This window comes from Leptosomus discolor, chromosome 4, assembly GCF_034619465.1.
Source record: "Leptosomus discolor isolate bLepDis1 chromosome 4, bLepDis1.hap2, whole genome shotgun sequence".
Classification (NCBI taxonomy): Eukaryota; Metazoa; Chordata; class Aves; order Leptosomiformes; family Leptosomidae; genus Leptosomus; species Leptosomus discolor.
In genome coordinates, this window is record NC_141394.1 from 22,821,958 (window position 1) to 22,843,532 (window position 21,575).

Here is a 21,575-nt window from a genome sequence, read left to right on the forward strand (position 1 = left end):
AACCCAGGCAAAGCCTGAGCTCATAAACATCTCACCAGTCCTCTGCTTTCTGCTGCTAATGAAACAAGTCCCTCCTCTGCTTCTCAGGCAAGTATGAAATTCACCCTGTGCCCCACAGTGTACAGTGGCATTTGGGCTTTTCGGAGCAGTTCTGCAAAGTGTGGATGTTCATAGCGTTACGATCCACACATGGGACTCCCACGGCCACGGAGGGCTATTTCACTGGCTCCAGCCTGAATCTTAGCCTGGCATTTACTGAACAACATCTGTGCTATGCCGGTGCATCAGCACTAAAGATAGTGCTCAGTGTGACTGAAAAAGCTTGGCTTTCAATTGCTGCATTCTCTGCACAGGCTATGGAAGAGAGTCTGTATTTGACTGAAATAAATCCCCGTGAAACAATCCCCACACATGCTGCTTTACCAAACTCCCTGCGAACGTGACAGCCTCAGTAATGCAGAAGCGATGGGGCACTCATGACAAACAACGCGCTCGTCTCCCTGGCAAGAAGCACGGCGTGACCGTCTCAAAGGTACCACTTGTTTCCATGCATGGACTCAAAGCGAGATAAGACAGCAGCTCGGCGTGACAGGTAGTAACATCCACTGATGGCAAAGGCCCGCAGACAAAACACAGGAGAAACAGAACGCTCAGGCAGAGCCTTTGCTGCCAGTGAAACGGCAGAAACTCACAGGGACAGGGCCGCGGCTCAAAAAAAGAAAAAAGGATGAAACATCAGGTGTTGTGACCAGAGGAAACCCATAGCAGAAAAAGGACCTGCTTGCTTTGCCCAGCTGGCAACAGCATCTCTGTGGGCAGCAGGGCTGTAGAGATGAAGTAGGAGGGATGAGGAATGACTCCGTTTGCCTCATGCAGAGTGGTCCGTTTTCTCCCGCATTGCAGAGCTGCCCCGGGGACCCCACGTGCCTCATGGTGACCCTGACCTCATGCACTAGCTGGCATCCTCAGACACCTCCACACGCCATGGTTCTCAGATCTGTGAAGAGGAAGGAGGGGCCTAGAAGATCTGGCAAGCCCAGGCTTGAATTTTTTTAGCCTTAGACAAGGACAGATGTTTATGGTGAGCTCAGCGTAGGAGGTAGCCCTGCAGTAGCACCAAGAGATCCTTACACACGCTGGGATCAGAGCTACAGTCAGGACGGAGACAGTGTCCCCAAGCATCTTCCTGTTTTGAGATGCTCCAGAGGCTGGCCTTGAGGTCAGATGCTCAAGGGGCACTGGGCCCCAGGAGCAAGGGGACACAGCTTGAAGGATGCTGTACAAATCAACCATGAGAGCTTGCATTAGCAGAGACTTACAAGATGTTCATAACAGGAGCAGAACTATGCTCTTGAGATCAGCCATACAAGGGCAATGGAGATGCAGCTCTCTGGACTGCTGTCACTAGATCAAATCACCCAGCTTTTGTGCAGGGAAACAAAGCCCTTACCATGACTCTCTTGAGTTTCTGCTTTACATGGCAGCAGGGGTTTGAACACACAATTGAAATGCTGCCAGTTTATCAGCTTCTATCCCCTGGCAGACCTTTGTCATTAAGCAGAGGAGGAACAGGCTCCAGCTCTAACAGCATTAGTGAAGCTCCAGTGGTCTGCTGGGGGAAGGAGGCTTGCCTCTGTGCAGACACATCTCCCTCTGCGCACAGCCTGTTCTGGGCTGCTGCTATAAAAAACAGAGCATCAAACGGGAGGATTGTTTTTGTCTGACGGGGGGAGCAAAGCCATTTTTACAGCAGCTCTGCTCCTCTTGTCCACATCCTGCCTCTCTGATTGCAGAATGAATGCCAAGCCCTCAGAGTCCCATCACGCGGCAGCTCTCGCATGTGCTTACATCTTGGTTTGTCATTTCCCAGTAAGGCCGCTCGCCGTAGGACATCACCTCCCACATCACGATGCCGTAGCTCCAGACATCACTGGCGGATGTGAACTTGCGGAAGGCGATCGCTTCAGGTGCTGTCCATCGGATGGGGATCTTCCCTCCCTAAAAGGAAAAGGAAAAAAAAAACCAACCCCAAAAACAGATTGCAGAGGAGGGCAGAGAACATGCAAAAGAGGACGAAACAGCACTTCTTAGAGCACCGAGGGATGTTATTTTCTCTCTGGAAAGAGACATCGAATTTTAAAGTAAATCTGTTTGACAGCATGGGGCCCCTTTCCACATTATCTCAGCCCATAAGCATTTGTAGGCTGCCTACTAATTGGCTGTCCTGAAGGTTTGTTGTTTGAATGCTGTTTGAATGCTGGGACATGTATAGGATCAACATCTCAATTATGTTGCACAGGTTGGTAGGGGAATACAGTTCCTCCGTTTCCGAGAGCGAGCGGGGGAGGAACAGACAGCTCTGAAGCCAAGGAAGACTTTGATCTAACGAGGGCTTCATGCAAATTGCTGCAGAAGTAATGCTCTTTTTTTTTTTTTTTTTTTTTTTTTTTTTTAATGCGGTCCCAATCCTGCAGAGAGATCTGCGTAGCGGATACAGAAATCTGTGTGTGTGAAGACCAGCCTGCTTGTCCTCTGCTGTGGGACTGAAAATGATGTCACAGCTGTCAAATGTGCTTTGCTGTTTCCATTTCCCCTTTCTACCATTTTAGAAATCAAACTTCAGACCAGCTCTGAGAAGGAAGAGGGGAGGGAAAGGGGAGTTCGGATCAAGGAATACTTTTCTCATTGGGTTTAAAGAGTTGTCTCCCTTGATTTATATCAGAATACATTTTACTGTGAAGTCCCTTCCTCTCAGTGTTGAGCTAAATATTGGAAGGTCTCCCTGAATGCCCCCTAACAGTGTTTGTTATTGGAAAAAGTCAGAATTTGGAGCACATTTTCAAAGCAAATTTTAAAAAGTCCCTTCTTCCAATAATTATCATTCACAGGCTTATCAGTGCATGCCTTAAGTGAGGGGCCAGATTCTCAGCAGTGCCAATTAGCACATGGCAGCACGCTGTAGCCGCAGCAGGGCTGGCTGAGAGCCCTCCAGCCTGCTGGGAGGCTCCGGTCCAGCCGTGCACTGAGTCCCGCCGCAGGGCCACAACTGCCAAGAGCTGAAAGGCCTTTCCCAGATCTCCGCAGGAACTGGGAACGTGATCCAGAGAGCTCCCACCACCTGTAAAACAATACCCTTGGAAAACCACACTAACAGGACACGTCCAGGTGTGCCAATCCCTGCCATGAATATTGGAGTCTCTCTTTGAGCCTGTGCTGCTGAGGATGGGTCCTGTCCATGCCCTCTCCACAACACTGGGGCCACATGGCCTTGCACTGGGATGGGTGGGCTGATACCCTGAAAGGATGGATCAAGGATGGAAAAGGGCAGAGCACTGAGGCTGGAGCAGCTCTTTCTCAGGTTGGGGGAAATTACCCTCAATAGGGTAATGTTGAGGGCAATGTACATCATTTGCAACAGGCATTACAAGCTTACCAACGTTTTAAAAGGGTCAAATTGTCCAGAAGACCATGGCTTACATCTCTGCATGGCTGCCTAAGCAAAGCACTTGCTCTTGCTCTTTCCTCCCTTCGGTATTCACCAAAGAGGACAGAATAGAGCTGGGAGTGCGGCACCTTTGCGAAGTCTGCTATTTGACTCAGGTGCCCAACATGAACTTAAAAGTTATTAAGTTCTGCCTTATTTGGCCATCTCCACTACAAAGTTACAGGCATTTGCAAAATTAATCTGATAACAATCAACTGGTAACACCTGGTCGAACCCTTGTGCAGAGTTTAGAGGCTCTGGATTTGTAGCAACCTCTTTGCTAGAGAGCCTGAACACCAAAATGCGTCAGGGAATATTCAATCAGTTTGGTATCCTCATAACTCACCCTGGTTGTGTACGCTGCTTCGGGGTCATCTTCTAGGACTCTGGAGAGGCCAAAGTCTGACACCTTGCAGACTAAGTTGCTGTTGATTAGGATATTCCTGGCAGCCAGATCTCTGTGTACGTAACCCATGTCAGACAGGTACTTCATTCCTGATGCGATGCCTCGCAGCATCCCAACCAGCTGAATGACCGTGAACTGCCCATCGTTCTTCTGCAAAAGGAAGGAGACATTTGATCAGTTGAGAGTCTCTGCATCCTCAGCATTGCGTGTGCATGAATAAAAATGCAAAGGCAAGTCTCCAGGGAAGAAAAACAGGGAAATTAATAATTCATTACCCTCATGTTCTGACCACAAAGCTTTTCAAAGTTTCACTGTTTGGATTGGGAACTCTAGAGACAAAGCTAAGGAAATGTAGTTCTTTTAACTGGAGATCAAGGAGCGAGCTATTTCCACTGGTGACTGATAAAAAGACCGTGACTGGGAGTGAACACATGTAGTTACATGTATAAAGGCACTGAGGTGGGCTGTCTCCCAGTCAGCCAACTGAATGGTGCCAGGTTGCATGGAAATGCTTCCTGTAGAGGTCCATGTGTGGTGGGGGTAGGGGTTTTTCCCCATGTTGTCACATCGCATTTCTAACCAATCCCTCTTTCCTCTCTTCGCTAGCTCTTAGGTTTCACGGAAAAACTCTGACAAGTCTGGGGTTTGCCAAGACATGGCGTGAATGTGTTTTTGAAACACATCAAATTTTGCAGGATAAGTTAATAATGTCCATGCAGGAGACTGCCTTCTAAAATAAACACAATATTCTCCAATTTATTCTTATCTGTTTGTATCAATGCATGCACCAGGTCCTTCATGATGCTGTATAAATACAGATCAAACAGACAACTGAGCTACTCCTGCCTCCAGACAGCATCAAAAGCTGGACCAGCACCCAGCAAACATTTTCATTGATATTTACCATCTGCAAAGAAGCCAAACTTTAACCAAAGTTCCTCTGGTAAAAGAATCTAAGTATTACCTTTAAAAATGTATCCAGAGAACCATTCTCCATATATTCAGTCACTATCATTACCGGTTTGCCTGGAAAAAAGTGCACAAGTTTGTTAGCAATTTATTTAAAAAATATGTACAACAACGAAATCTTTTCATAATGCATCTGAATGTGAGTGTACAGCCGTGCAACAGTAAATCTACACTGAGACACTGCTGTCCCAGAAGGATGACAATAGTTTTTGCCAGGATATATGTAGAAATAGGGGAATGGAGGGGAGGAGGAGGGGATGAAAAAGTAATCCTGTATTATGCATGGGGTAACAAACCCTAGAGTGTTTAGATGATGTTTGATGAAGAGGTCGCAAGATGAACCCAGGCAACCTATGCACAACCTCCTCCTTGTCTCTGTGAAGAAGGTGCAAGCTTGCAGAGGCCAAATTGCACACAGTGGCCTCTTTGGACTCTTCCTTATAGCTTCAACACTCTGAAGGAACAACGGGAGCCCAACAGGAGCAACCAGGCTGATATGAAGTGTCTGTCTGAGTTTGGTAGCCACCAAAACCAAGACCAGGAAAGGATGGGATTACATCCCTTGTAATTCAAGTAATCCCATGCAACTACCCTTGTAAACACATCTGGAAGTAAGAAAAGGAATATTTATGCTGCAGAACAAAAGCAAGTTAAGTATGAAATGAGTGTGAGTGGAAATCAAAATAAAAGTTCTTAACAAAAGACCTGGTCTCCTATTGTTGACAGGAATAATAATGTTTTTCCAAATCCATTTGATTAATTTTCATGCCCGAGTCATTTTAATGGTAATTATATATAGTTTTTGCTTGGTTTTTATATCTAATTTCTCGCTAGCTTGCCACAATGACATAGCAATAATTAATGTGGTGTGCTCCAGTCCTTGTAAATTCAATGAAATCTTACAAGAACATGTAAATTATTTTTTATTTAAATCAATTTCCATTAGCTAGCATGAAGCACAGACAAAAGAGGAGCTGTCAATTATTTGTAAAGTGCATTATAAATGTCTTTTATAGAAATGATGAACGAGAGCTGCTGCGTGTCATAACATGCGCATGAAGGTAAATGCTCCTAAAAATCAGTGCATGTTCTACCACTTAGACTGATCTTAATCTTCCCACTTTCCCATTACCTTAACTATTTACTTAATTTACTGCTTAATTATCTACATAATAAAGGTAATTGTAAACTTGTCAATCAAAACACTCATTGTGGTACAGATATTACCCTTGCATCGTGAGGGACCTGTGCTGCTTCAATTCTTTTAAGTTAATAGCACAGCCACTGCCTGAGCTTGAAGCTTGCCAGAAGTATTACTTTTGATATGAGAAATCATATGGGGATTGCTGGGACCATGAAAAATATTGCTGAGTCGCAAACAAAATAATGGGGCCCATCTTCAAGGATGACAGCCGTCTGCCTATGCACAGCATGGGCTGCATGCAGGAGGGAGGAGACATCTCGGGTGACGTTGCTATAGATTGGCAAACATGTCAGTGGCTATGCAGGGAAGGAAAATCCCAGGTATAAATTAATTTTTTTATTTTTTTTTTTTGTTTTTAAACAGTAAACCCCTGATGGCAGCATGGGGTCCCTTATCTCTGTCACTTCAAGGCAGTGTTGCAGCGAGACTAGTGTCTCGTTACGCCACCAGCTTGTAGGACCTCCTTCTCAACCTGCCTATGGTTGCCATCAGAGAAAAGAAAATAAGATTTCTGGCACTTATGTTTCATTATCTGACTGCTGCAGGTTGACAGTAATCATGGAATAAATTAGCCCCATATCCAAAAGCATGGAAATAAAGAGACACAAATTCAGTAACTTTCAACAAAGTAAATTAAAAGTAAACATCAGCCCTTCTAAAGCACTGGGCTGATTCTCCATGTCAGCAGGGCTCCCTCCCACTGGTATTACAGGGCCGTAACATGTGTGTAGGTGCCATTCATATCAATGTACTAATGCAATGTGCACGCTGTCAGTGCAACCAAGCGGGACGCGAATGAAAACAGGACCGTCATTACCTTTGTAAAGCAGAAGTAGCTAAGGGCTTGTCTGCACAGGGACAATGAAGACGATTAATCCAAATTAACTAAGGTGTGCATTTGAACTAGATTAGTTAAATGGTATTAAGCCCCTGTGTGGATATTCTCATTCAGAATTAAAAACGGCCTAATGAAATTTAACTTAATTTACTTCCAAAGTAAATCATGATGCAGCAAAGACATTTTACCATCAAGATCTGAATCTACGATAGGCCAATGACTAAAATACTGAAGGGAGAGAGAAGTTAAACAATACTTTGAGATAGCAGCATAGTTTAGGATTCATAAAGGTTGTTTTGGTCCATTTAAAAGAAAAGAGAAAAGCTGGGAAGATCCTCCAGATGCCCAGTGGAAAAAATTTTGAGTGCAGTAAACAAGAATTTACTGAGCTAATGAGGAGCTCAGGGTGCACGTACCCCCCTGCATCCAAACTCCAGCTGCTCCAAGTCCAATTTAGAAGCAAAGCTCCCAGCACTTCCATGGCCTTTGGAAATGCTACTTTATATAAAAGGCAGCTGGCTAGGGAGGCACATCCTCTCTAAAAGTGGGATTCCCACCCATCCTCTGAGGCCTCGGCAACCAGAAAGGCTCAATCCCGTGTCAGCAGCAGCTTTTATGGATGTATAATGGTCACTCACTTCCTGCCCAATATCCCACATCCCTGCAGGGCTAGAAACAGGAGCTCTTATGTATTAAGGGCTACACAAGGTGACTCTGAGAGACCTTGATATTTATCCAATCTTTGGTTATTTTTTTATTTTCTTAAAAGTTTTAGGAAATGCCATTTCAAAGACAAATGCAAGAAAAGGCTGTTGATTGCAAAACAGCATTGATTTTTGAGCAGGTTAGAAGGATATGACAGGACAAACAGCTATCATCTCTGTACTTTCTCTATTGCAGCTCTGAAAAAAAGAACTAATTTTGGAGACACTGCCTCTGGTGAATGACAAATGGTACTAACAGAAGCTGCATGGCCCCAAATGCTGTCATTTGAATGGCAGTAGCTATGCTCTGACATTACTAATCATGAAGACATGTGGGGAGACAGCCATTCACACTTGTGGAGCTGGTGCTTCTTCAGCTAGCAAAAATGTCCTAAAATAGTTAAAACAGATCTTAAAATAAAGGAGAAGCTGTTTTCAACAAAAATATCCTCGATGCAAATAATGTAGATCCTCCACGGCTTCAAAATGGAAGAGTAACAACACCTCTGCACCTTGCCTATAGCCTCAGCACAGCACCAATAGCTGCAGAGGCTTGGGCTGGGCATGTCCAGATGTGCCATCCCTTCCTCTGTCCTTATCTTTAGTGCATACAGTAACTTGGAGATGAACTGGGCTGGGAAAGTTATGGAAGCTTATTTCACTAACTGAGCAGTCAGACCTCAGTAACTCTCGTGCTGAGATGTATTGCCAGCCATTTCACATTTTCCCCAAGCCCTCAACCCCTCTTATAATCTATATGCCAGCACCAGGGGCAACTATTACACCATGGGCATCACTAGCAGATCCCAGAGGGCGCTTGCCTTAATCATGGTTTTAAACAGTCCTGTCTTCAGCTACACTCCTGTTCTTCTCCCCTGCTTCTGGAAAGCAAAACTTCAGCTAACTTCTGTCCTTGTTCACATCCTGTGGGACTGTTCACACAGCTCTGCACCACCCTCCTGCGGGCTTTGCTTCAGTGGTTTCCCAAAATATGATGGCTGGAAATCATCAGGGGTTGTGGGACGTTGTTTTTTTCCAGGCTCTCGGTAGCAAAATCCTCCCCTTTTCCCTGGCAGGGAAATTGCTTCCCACTTCTTGGCAAATCTTTGCTCACCCTGAGGCTCATGTGGTTTCAAAAGTAAACAAATAAAGGCAGGAATAAGCAGCAAGCCTGCTCGAAAAACTTAGCGGGTGGCTCGGTGTCGCTGCATTCAAAATGCTCTTTTATTTTGCAGGCGGTAGGTGCTGCTGAGCTACTTGCAAGGCAGAAGTCAGGCAGTACACTCCACTAGCATTCAGACATCCCAGGCTTACTGTCATCTCCAGCACCGCCCCCCATTGTCTGAGGCTGGCCAGGCATATCATCTCCTATTTCTGTCTCATTTAATTTTGGGCCTTTGAAGAGGGGTCTTCTCTTAGCCCATGCATATTATGCCTAGGTGGGGCAAGATTTGCAGAGGGAGTTAACGGGTTTTTATCATTTTAGCCATTATCTACCCATTCTAGCTGGAAGGACACCAAAATCCTTAGGGCACAAAACCCCTTTACAATGTTAGGCAACCCGGTCCTGTCTGGACCTACAAAATCTGACATGTTAGGCAAACGGGAATTCACTGGTTTTTGAGAAATTATGAAAGGCGCAGTCAAAATGTGTGTTACTCAAGTCTTCCTCCCCTAACCAACTCTCCCATCAGTCAGAGTTCAAAGACAGCAGTCCACAGCAACTTGTACCTACTTTTTGTGACGACACCTTCCAGGTGGATGATGTTGGGGTGGTCAAACTGCCCCATGATGCTTGCTTCTCCCAAGAAATCTCGCCTCTGTTTCTCCGTGTAGCCCACCTTCAGGGTTTTGATAGCCACCGGAAACTCACGCTTTCCCTGCAGCTTCAGCCGCCCGCTGCAAACTTCCCCAAATTCACCTTCATAGGAAAATCAGAAGGAACTGGATCACAGCACGGCGAAGGAATGCACACTACACATCTGTCTACAGCATGCAGCCCAGCCCCTATAGATAGCTGATCATAAGCACACAGGGCTGTTCCGCATTCATGGATGTGGAAAGCTGAAAATCACAGTGATTATCATCTCTAATAGCCAGTGTACCCCAAGCCAAGTAACCCATAAGCACAAGAAAACTACGAAGAAAAATGTAATTTTCCTATACTTAAAGAGATATGCTCTATATTCTATTGGGCTTTTTCCTCAATTCATGTTTTTGTCTACTAGATGAAAGAGTCCTGTCACATCCTATATCATTGCTCTGTGTAGACAGCTGTAAAACACAAGCCACTTGCTTCTTAACCTTCCTTTGGTAAGTCACATAGATGGAATGCTGTTAGCCTTTCACAGCAACTTATATTTTTTTAGACTATAAACCCTTTCTGATTTTATGACCAGGTTTTTTAAAAAGTAACCCAAATGTTTTTTTTTTTCTTTTTTTCCCGGTGAACACTAAATTACCTCCAAAACAACAATTTCAGAGGACAGAAAATCTTCCTAAAGTTGGATGCAAGTCCAAACAAACAGCTTAACTGGAAAGAAAATGGGAGTTTTTTCTTTTAACCAAGGAAGTTAAAAGCTTTGGACTTTGGTTTGTGCTTTTTTTCTCTCCCAGATATTGTCTTAGTCTTAATTTTTGCTTTGAGACTGACTTTAATGGAGGAGGAGAAAAATGTTAAAATTGTGAAAAGAACCTGAAAATTAAGTAACTCATTTCCCTTAGCATCCATTGGAAAAACTCATCTCGGTCCAAACATGACCATTTTCTGCCAGTTTCAGTTCAGTCCTTGAATTTCAAAACCTCAGGCAATGACAGGTTTGTCCTAAACTTCTGCTGGAACACACTCCCCATTACTTGCAGGGTACCTAACAGCACAAATATTTCATGGCCCTTCCCAGATCTCTCATGTTAAGAGGTCAACCCTCCACACAGCTAAGGGTCATTAAATGCATTTCCATACCAGCTCCAATAACTCTTTCAATGGTTATGCACGAAGCTTCAATTTCCTTAGCAAACTCGTGGACGGCTTGATTAGGGTCCTCATAGGTGTGTGGGTCAATGTAGGTCCTTACTCCAGGCAGTTTAACTGCAAACACAAATTAAGAGTTTTAATGGCACATGGCATGACAGAAGATGAGCAATGCACTCCTGTCCATTGCACTCTGCTTTGCTGGAAAACGTTGCAGCAGGGAAACCTCTTTCTACTGGAAAAATTAACAGCATTCTTGGAAAATGACATTTAGTTTATATGTGACATAAATGCAACTTCATCGTATTTAGAAAAGCACATGATAGAGCTCAGCTGGAATGATGCACAGCTAAAAATCCCTCTCGGTGCTGTGTAACAGGCTGGTCCAGGTTCTGGTGCAAAAGGCCCCTTTTCTGGATCTGGAAACGGTACACCAGAAAGAACAGTACAAGAAGCAAAACGTTAAGGGAAAAACTTGCAAAGCAAGTTGGATGGATGGCGGTTGATGGAGAGCTGCAATAAATTATGCCCTACCAGTCACATATTAGCTAATCAATTGGCCACATTATTTCAGATGGAGTTACTGAGATTTAAATGAACTTAATATTTGCAGTACAAAGCCTGTGGGTTGTACCAGTATAAGTATAATCAATAGCAGGCTTTTTCTCCAGGACTTGAGAGGGGAAAAAGTATTTTCATTATCCATATTATAAGTTTGTTTTGACAATCATTAAGGCTACTCATATGAAGAACTGCTCATCAGTTTAATAAGACAGCTACATTACACTGTGGCTCTTAATTGATTTGCTTCCTGCTGCCTTCATTACATAGCACTAATGGAAATTTGACTTTCACTCAAGATGCGTTTGCCTTTCCCCCTCCCAAAAGGCACCTCGCTGTTACCCATCCCCAGATCCCACAGTGCTTGACAAAGGAAGGCTTTTCAAACACTGGTTTTGCATGTAGGGAAGGGCTGATAGTAACCATGAGATGTACTTTATAGCATCACTGCAGAGTTGTTTTTTTTTATATAAGGGCATTAACACAGCATTTCTGAAAGCTTCCTAGGAGCAAGAAATAGGTGTTATTCCCCATGCCTCTGCAAAGAGTAGCTGTGGGCTTGGTCCTCACGGCTGGCTGGGGTGGAGCAAGGGTTTCAAACAGGTATTCTGGACTGACACGTCCAGACCACAAAAATGTAGAGCTGTAATGTGCCGACCAGGCAAAATTAATAGCACCTTGAGTCACACAGTGAAGACAGAGGAACAGAAGAAAATGGCTCACTAGAGAGATCCGCTGCACGTGTACAGGTGTGAACAGCTGGGCACATATAAGGACTGTTCAAACGTGCAGTTCTCCACGGGCCTTAGAGCAGGGGCAGGTGGGGACTTAACGAACAACAGAACAAACAATTCTTTTTTGAATTATCAGCAAAATCAGACTGGTGGTTTTTTCTTAAAAAAACCCATCACCCTCTCAGTGTTATTTCTCATTACCACAGAGAGCAAAAAACACATATATACACGTTTGATCTTTACTCACTGTGGCCATTATGAAAATGCATCTTTTCTTCTTCTGGATCTTGTTTAGCCTTGCTATAGCCACATCGCCTGGAAAAAAAAAAAATCCCGAAGACTGTTTTTGTCTCTGGTATGGCAGAACCCCAATCTTTACTTCAAATGACACAAAGCACAAAAAACCCAGAGCAGCGACAAATCCAACCTCTCTAGCGGCTGGATTGCTGCTGTCCCAGTTTTAGCTCATCAAACTACTTGCAATTTCCCTAACGGGACTCAGGGCCCAAGGCCCGCTGATTTTCAATTGGACTTGTATTTCCAAATCCCACAGAAGCCTCTGAACAACTCGACTCTATCATACATCTAATTCACCTACTATTAGGAAGAAAAAAAGCAAGAACAGGAAGGACGATGGAAGGGGAATGGGATGAAACATTAGAATTGCAGAAGCAAGATCTCCTGGATCGCAGAGCTTTTGCAGGCACCATGTTGTATGCATTGCATGTTCCCCTTCATTTGCACAGAACTTAATTCTCATACTTTAGAAAACAGTCTTGTGTAAACATTAACACCTTATACACATGCAAAATAATGGCTTAAAAAAGCCAAAACCTGTTGCCTCACTGCCTTCAAGGGCCTCCTATGTACTCCTGACCCTGATGGGGTTTCCTGCACATCTCCTGTCTTTATGCAGGGGAGCTACCATTCAAGCCATCCTCTCTGCCCAGCAGCAACAAAGATGGGAAAAGGCACACAGTCGCTGCCTGACCTATCTTGCTCCCACGTTAGCACCAGGCAGTGCAAGGACACTGCTGAATCCTGCCATGGACTTGCAACCACAGCCATATGGGAGTCACATCTCCCCCAGGGCATCCTCCCATTAGTCTTTGACTGCTCTTCTCTGACTCATTCCTCACTTTTCTTTCTGTTCCTCTAAGCATTAACTGGCTGCTTTGGTGGCATTTCTGAGACCTGCTTCACTTAGACAACCATATAGGAAGCCACAGGGTAACTCCATAGGCAAGGAAAGCTGCTATATACACATATTCATATACATTTAAAAATAGAGGATGAGGTATGTATGATGCACATACATATGCCAGTCTTTCCAAGGACCTAATATAACTGGATACAGGACCTGGATCATCCTTAAAGCAAACCACATGGACAGGAGACAGATGGACACTGCTTGGTAGACTGAAAAACCTGCAACAGGCACCTCCAAGCCAGCCAGTGCACAGTGGGATTGCTAGATGGCACACCTCAAAGAGACTCTCAGGTCACCAAGAAGCCACTTAAAGCAGAGAAACTCAGAGTCTTCTCTTCCATTGCCCATGATTTTCGAGACAGGGGGATGCGAGCATTCCAGCATCACTCGCAGCAAGGAGGAGCATATGATTAGCAGAAACAAAACTGCAATTAGGAGGAGGCAGTAATAGGCATCTGCATGTCCTCAGCGTGAAGTCCTATTACAGGGAACTGCTGTCTGCCCGGATGCAAGGGGCCAAGCAGCCTTTCGGCTATAGGATTTTGGCACCAGATTTGGAAACGATCACAATTACAAACAAAAGCCCCAACACCATGGGATGCATGCACCGCCACTGAGCTGGCCCCAGCAGAGCTGGACACTGGTGGGCTGAGGAGGGGAAAAGCAAAATGAGCTCCCAGGGTTACTTCAGGGAAGGGGAGCAGGCACGCAAGCTTACCTTGGGGAGAAGGGGAGACCTGTGCCAAGGGGAGAGGTGGAAAAAACAGACTGCAAAGGTTGTGCAAGCACAGGAGAATGGTTTGAAGCAAGGTGCAGAAGCCAAGGGGGGAGGCTGGCAGGCAGTCCGGGGCCACAGGCAGGGAGATAAACGGGTTGCATTTGATAAACAGCCCGACTATCCATGCAGGGCATGATTTCAGCAGCAGCAACCAAGCTGAGACTATCATGCTCCGAATGCAAAACCCACGAGAGAGGCAATGAGATGCCCGGAGACACAGCTCAGTTACCCACATGTTGGTGCTTATCGCCTTGCTCTAGCAGCAGCAGAGATGCTTGAGTATTTTTCTAGGGGTCTTGCCTAATCAACTCAAAAACCAAGCACTAGGTGTATGCCAAGACCCTGGGAGTAAGGGTCATTTCAAAGTGCATTTCGGTGTTCACAATCCCTAGGTGAAAATGGATTCTTCTCCTCCCTCATCATACTGCCTCACCCTTTAAGTATGTAAACTAGAGATATGAGTATCAGTATCAAATCCCACTTCTGGCAACTCCAATTGTTTCTGCTGCAAGTTGCCAAAAGTTACATCAGTTTTCTGCAGAAGTCATTTTTCTGAATTGAGGTGTATAATCCAATTTTCTTCTTTAAAACACACAAATGTTTCAATTCATCCTTCTACCAAACGCAGATATATAAGATTTCTTCTGTTCGCCTTTTAGAGCAAATGCTCTCATCTCTTCCTCAGCTTTGGAGTACTTCACCTATAAATAAGCTTTTCTAACATCCTTTTTACTACCTGCATCTCCTGATTCTTTGACCACAAAGAGGGAGGACAGAGAAATGGGGTACATGCCATCGCTTGCATCCAGTGATCCAAGCACACCTCGATGCACAACAGTCCATGTGTTACTGACCAGGAACACACTCCAAGGGCCAACGCGAACCAGTTGGCTCCAACTGCCCCCCTCTCTCGAGCTGGGTAACACATACAGCAGCATGTCACATTAGCATAGGAAATCAGGCTCTGGGACCCCCAAAACATCGTTAAAACAGGCCTCGACAAGACATGCCAAAGTGAAATGGCAGCTAGTGGACTGCAACTGTCAAGCAACAGTTGGGTGTCATTAACAAACCTTGCTGCAAAACCTGCCCGTTGCAGTCACTTGTGCCCTTCGTATGCTCAGTTTCTTAAACTCCCCAGAGAAACAAGCCATGTACATGCTGACTGGGGCTAAACTGCACCTCTTCCCTTCTTGACCTCAGATGCCTTAAATAACACACACAAGTAGTTTTTTTCTCCTTTCTTCCCCAACTAAATCCCATAAGAATCTGCTATTTGAGGTTAACAGCCCTGATTCACAATGTGAACCTTACTGGCAGATAAAAGTATCTAAATATTGTGGCTTTGCAATATATTTGGGAGAAGAAAAAGCTCCCACTTGTTTGTGAAATGGTCCATTTCTGCATGTGCATTTGCTCTTAATATTTATTGGAAAAGCTGCGAGTCAAAAGCCTCTTGATGGAAGCCTCCTCTTCTTGATGGAAGACTCATTCTCTAGTTTATTGTCATTGTACAAACCATAGACTTCCTGTATCTTTTCTATATCACGTACAGCAAAAGCATAAAGATCCTGACACTCGCTTCATCTCCCACTGAGCTGGAGACACTCAGCCAAAAAGTCAACGTAATTCAGCAGCACACCTGAATCTCAACTCATTTACTCCTGTTGTAGATTTGTCCCAGTTTCTGTATCTAGAAAGCAGATGTCTTCCTTGCACAGCTCTGTGTTTTTCAATAAAAGAATAAGAAGGAAAAAAAAAGTGAGACTTTAAATATTCTGAAGGCATCATGTCTTATTTAAAAACTACTTGCAGATTGGCAGGCAGCTTGTAAAATATTTATGGGGTAGATTATAAAAGTGAAGTTGTAAAATGATCCCTATATAGGTTTATAAAATATAAAACGGACAGGTAGAAAGATGAAGAATCCAGCTAGGAAATGAATGCCCACTGCCTCGCATGGCAGAAGCCAATTCATGGAGAAAAATCCTTCAAGAAACAAGGCAGAAAGATGCTTGCTCTCTTTGGACCAATGGAGACACTTTGCATCTGACCCTGTGCATCAGGGTGCCCTTGCTGGGTGGCGTGTGGCCCCTCGGCCACCCAAGGCATCCGCAAAAAAACACAGAATGCCCAAGGGAAGGAGTTTCCATCTCCCTAGCTGGGGCCACCACTCTGGTCACAACCCAGGCAGAACACAGCCAGGGGACTGTGGAGCTGGACCCTGGACATCCAAGCCCCAGGCAGTAATGTGGGAGAGTCTTTATGTACTTTTTTATAGGCATAGGCCAAAGCATTTCAGCACACAGCCAAGGCGTTACTGGAAATGCACATGGGGACACCATTTAGACATCCCTGATGAGGAAAGGGACCTCACCTTGCTAGGTGCAGTCAGTACCATCGAACGGCCTGTGCCCTGAAGCAGCATGCTCCCGTCCCAGTCCTGCAGAGATTTATACATGTATTTAATCTCTTAAATATGAGCTAAATGAATTCTGTGTGCTTCTCTGAAACAGAGACACAATGCCACTTGCTTTTCAGGGGTGAAATCTTCATTCAAAAGCACATCTTTCACAACAAATCAACTTTGAGGAATGCACCCAACACATCTCAAGCCGTCATTTTACAGGAAGTTTGTGAGGACTGTAAGGTTGTTGTTTACAAGTGGTTAGTGCTCATTTCAGGCTATTTATTCCAAGATGTTAAAGCAATAAGGCTGCATACGTGTTGCAGGGCAGGACCATGTTCCACCCAGAGGAACAAACATGTATCCGTCCATTTGGCCAAGATCCTGTCGCCTCAGCTCATGTGTGGAGACAATAACTTCTTCAGCAAATAGTTTTATCCTGGATAAACAACACTGATACTGAGAGCCAGAGGCAAAAGTCTACCTCTAGCAACGTTGGTCCATGTTCAGCATTCGCCTTTGTCGCTTGCGATCCTAGAATATATTCAGTATCACAAAACCAGGGAATTGTCAAGGGACTAGGTAAAATGAACAGCTTTTATACTGGAAGTTGTTTCCCATTTTTCTGTTCACTTTCCTCCTGCTTTTTTTGAAGTCTATAATGAGTTACTTCCATTGCACTGGACCAAACTTTCACCTGGAGTAATTTGGAGCAACCCATGCAGGCTGGGAATCTGACTTATCCAACTCCTTTACCTGCTCTCAAAGTCCTGTAATTTGGAGAATGGGATCAAAAGAGCAGTAAAAGGTCTTGCAATGACATGCAAAGACCTTTGGCTCAGTTCAAAGACACACTAGATGACTGGCCCAAGAGAAACTAGGGCAGGTTCCCTTTCTAAGGGCTGCAGGCTCACCACCATCTCCACTCCTTTCCCAGCCACTGCTGTCCCCCTCTACACAGTCTGACCCTGCCTTCGACCTCTGATTAACTTGGATGCCTGACAAAGGAAGTTTCACAATTCCAGCGGTGGTATTTTTAGCTTTTAGTCTTTCCCTGCCTTTGCACTGAATGACTCCTTGCTTTCCTAAACCACCAACCGAACAATTAAAAATAATTTAAACAAGATATCATTTCCCCCTCTTGCAGGAAGCTCCCTCTGAAGTGATCTCCATAAATCTTTCTAAAAAGGTTGTCGTGCCTTCCCATAGCACAGCCAACAGTGTCCGTGCCTTGAAGTCACTTTCCCCATTTCCCCTGCGCAGCTTGCTGTCACATTAGTCTCTCCGCAGCTTAGGAGGAAACTTGCAGAGGGTGTTTTCCAGGTCAGCCAAGTTTTCCCTATGCGTCTCTTCTTTGTAGCCATCCAGCCCACTCCTGGTCTCCTTTGAGAAGTATTTTCCATTGCTGCCATTCTCTGGTTGGGGGCCTTCCTGAGGACATTTGAAGCATGACTCACAGCGAGGGACTGCTCCTGCACTGGTGGCACAGGCATGACAGACAACAGATGTAACGGGAGGTTTTCTTTTAGTGCAATCATTGCCAAACCCACTGGTGGCGTGCAGGAACAACCACACACACCAGAAGAACATTTTGCAGCCAAACACTTTTTGCTGAGCAGCCTTCCTTGCTACTGTTGCTCTTAAGCACCCAAAAGTCATGAAAACCAATTTAAAAATGCTCCAGCAGGAAGAAAAAAAAAAAAAAAAAAGCCTTCTACTTTAGGGACTTTGGAATTTGCAGTTGCAAACTCCTCCCTGGTTCAGGCCTCTGTCAGAGCCAAAACACAGCACTAGGGGACACAAGAATGGTCCACCTTGGTGACCACTGTGCCCCACAGCCAGGGATTCCACCATGACCCAGGTACCACCATGTAAATACATAGCATCCCCCAGAAAACCCAGTTAGAAGAGTTCCACACCTCTCACCCAGCTGTGCTACTAAACCTTCCCGGTTTAACAACGCATGTGGGATATCTCAGTGCTCCTATGGTCTCAAGCAGCTATCTGATGGGGATTGCGATTTCACGAGTCTCCTAGAAGGCTTACGAAGATCTCTGCCTGCACAGATTACAGTCGATTCAGAGACCTAAAACACATTCCCTTCAGGGAGCAACTCAACTTCCGTCGAGTCAAACCAACAGAAATGAAAATCGCCCTTCCTTTGATTAGTTAGAAAAGAGGGGAGAGTACAAGAGAGCAGAATCCAGTGAGGCAGCCCAGCTGGTGGCAGAACGGGGCAGCATGCAGCACGGACACGCAGCTCTTGATGCACACATAGATATGTCCAAAGCCGCTGGAGCATATCGTTGGCAAAGAGCATCACGTCATTGCCGTGTGTGTCACACATGGACATGTATGTCGATGACATACAGTTCGTTTCACTGACATGCATGTTACATGCCACTAAATACCTTTCCATCCCTGCCTGACCCCCCGCCACCTCCTTCCTGAGAGCAAATTACCTCCCCCGGCCCCTTTTGGTGACAAGAAGCAGAATTTGATGAAGTGTCCGGTATACGTGATGGTTTATTACAACACATGACATTGCTGGTGCAGCGTCTGGCTTGATCACAGCATAACATATCAGGATGTTTTTCCCCTGGGCCCCCTGCCCTTGCTGAAGACACTCTGCTTTGGGTCATGCTACTTCTAGTTGTTGAGACAGACAAGCTGGGTGCAGAGATTGGATGAGAAAGCAACTTCCAGGCCAATACAAGAAAGGGAGGGAGAGGCAGACTGTGCACAGAAAACATGGAGGGAGGACACGAAATAGGAGCCAGCACAGGTGGGAACACTGACCATGTTAGGCTCGGATAGGCAACAGCACGCAGAGAAGAAGCCCACCCACAGCCATGATCGCAGCAACTGAAAAGCAAACAAAAAGGCCCAGGATAAGGAATAATCCCACTGTCCTGGCAAGGTGCAAACACATTGACAACATTTTTATATGTACTTCTTTCTTCTTACTGCAATTATTATTTGGATCTTAACACCCTGGGCTGCAAGAATTTCATAGCATGTGCTACTGTTGTAGAAAAGCACCTTGGTGAGACCGTATAGATCCTGGTCCTGCAAAGCAATTAACCATGTGCTTCCTGCACTTGAGTACCACTGTTACGATCAATGGGGCCACCCATGTGCTTAAACTTAAGCACCTGCCTTGGAGCAGGCAAAGAGACTTTTTCCACAAGCATGTGTGTGGCACAGTTACCGTTTCCTTCAAAAAAAAAAAAAAAAAGCACTGGATGAATGCGAGCTCCTTATGCATGTACTCAACTCACACAGCCCTTTCTGGGTCTCCTTGTATCAGCGAAGCTTTACACTCACATTACGTATCTGCAGAAGCAGGACCTTATGAGTTGTGTGAGAGCATTCAGCCTAATAAACTCAAAATACGGTGAGTTGAAAGGCACCGCGTGCATCCACAGCTTGCTTTTGAAGCCGCAGGGCCGTAAGTCTAGTCTAATCAGAGTACGGGTTCGCCTGGCATCAGTCCGTAACTCAAGGCTGGCTGCACCTCAATAATTGCCCTTTACCCTTGTCAGAGAACTTGCATGGACCTTTTTTATGTTACCAAATCTATTAAGGTAATTCATCCTGAAAAAGAACACAGCGCAGAAGAAACAACAGGAAGAACTTCAGTACGATATACAAGCAGGAGACCAATAGTGCAGACATACTCTGGTTAAAGTCAGCTGAAGATCTCACTCATCATTTCTCCTCAAATCATCATAACATGTCATTCTTGAAAAAAAATTGTGCCCCATCAGATTTTTATAAAGTATAACTTACAATGCCTGAGCACATTAAAATAGCCTATTTAGATATAATTAACATTCTGCAACTGCACTGCTTTAAATTATGATGCAAAATAACTTCAGGCATGCAGTGATTTACAGAATTATATACTGGATTATGTGCTTACTTAAATTAGAACTGGTGAAGAATGTCTCTCTAAGCTCCTTTTGCATCAGCAAAACAACTTGCTAACATTTTCTAAACAGTGATGCCAATATTTTTTTACTGTAATTGACAATATTTTGTATTTTCAAAATGCCCCAGCTTGTGCAGTCATACGAATATGGGAGCAGCTCAGCCCTCACTAAACCTCTCCATTGATCCAAGTTAATACCAGAGGTCCAAAACCCAAAAGCACACAAAGAGAACCCAAGCATTATATATTTTGAGTCAATTTTGCCATTTTTGGGGTTTAACCTCACACGATTTGAGTGCAGGGAACCGGTATGTCTCCAGAAGATCACTGTGGCTATGATGACTTAGCTTACATTTTAGCTAGGAGGCCCTTTTCCCCCCAGGCTGCCACCAGACCTTCCCACACTGCTCAGCATGCGAAGTCAAGGTTTTTTAAACAACAGTTCACTTAAACTGAAAAGCAATCACTTCCTTAAAATGAAAAGAGCTCTCTGTTTTCTTAAACAAAGAAAACACTTTGAGCACCTCATCAGCAACTGGGCTGCTCTGAGACAAAATCCACTCCCTGCACTGAATGCAGAGCGCTTCAGATCTCTCTTGCTCCCTTTATGAGGAGGAAAAAAATGCTCAAGTGCAAGGGAAATAGGGCTCAGCGCAGCCTTACTCCTGCTCACCCATCACATAATGCTATGCACTTAGGGTCAAAATACTCTGAGGTGTAACATTACGGGAAATCTAAAGCTTTGGAAACAAACAAAACTGGATCAGCAGACAACAAAATTCACTTTCCAGTCCCAGGAGCCCTTGGATAGGTAAATGAATGGACTACTTGGCCTGAACAGTTAGGACAAAGGAAGATTTACTACTGCTTGTATTAAAAGGATGGCTTGATTTGGCAGATGAACTTCAGAATGCAAAAATCCTGAGGCAAATAAAACTGGATGTTAAACTCCAGCAAACCCGCTGTGCCCTCATGGCCACCACATTTGGGTGCTGATGCCTTCTAGGAGGGGCAGAGTTTCCACGTCTCCATGATCCACGCAGGGCTTTCTCAGTCTCGAAACTGAGGAGCTGAAAGAAAACACTTTCCAGATGAGATCAAATGCTGTGGTGGGATAACAGATCAACACCCAGTGAAATACACCCAGGTCTCTCTGGAGTTTCAAGATCTTTAGCCAGCACGCTGAACTGTATCAGGAAGCAGTCAGAGTTACACTGAGCACTGTATACAAAATTCCTGCAAAGTCTCCTCCAGCCTCACTGAATCAAGCAGCAGACTACAAGGAGAGCTTGTGGGGGCTGCCTCTGGCTCCAGTTGGCAGTCAGGAGCCCCTCCAATCTGCTGCAGGTCAACAGATGACACATCTACATAACAG

At 44.8% G+C, this 21,575-nt stretch overlaps 1 protein-coding gene across 6 annotated transcripts in view; it reads right to left on the minus strand.

Moving 5' to 3' along the window:
- Nucleotides 1-21,575, minus strand: part of EPHA5 (EPH receptor A5) — a 203,288-nt gene that overhangs the window by 14,614 nt on the left and 167,099 nt on the right. For 4 of the 6 annotated variants that reach the window (XM_086464672.1, XM_086464676.1, XM_086464675.1 and 1 more), the window contains 7 exons: nucleotides 19,066-19,131; nucleotides 12,119-12,186; nucleotides 10,568-10,693; nucleotides 9,341-9,526; nucleotides 4,855-4,916; nucleotides 3,831-4,040; nucleotides 1,849-1,998 (listed from right to left, as the gene is read on the minus strand). In XM_086464672.1, coding sequence (XP_086320798.1) covers nucleotides 1,849-1,998; nucleotides 3,831-4,040; nucleotides 4,855-4,916; nucleotides 9,341-9,526; nucleotides 10,568-10,693; nucleotides 12,119-12,186; nucleotides 19,066-19,131 — 868 coding nt within the window. The remainder of the gene's footprint in view (nucleotides 1-1,848; nucleotides 1,999-3,830; nucleotides 4,041-4,854; nucleotides 4,917-9,340; nucleotides 9,527-10,567; nucleotides 10,694-12,118; nucleotides 12,187-19,065; nucleotides 19,132-21,575) is intronic. The other 2 variants (XM_086464678.1, XM_086464677.1) reach the window with 1 other exon arrangement.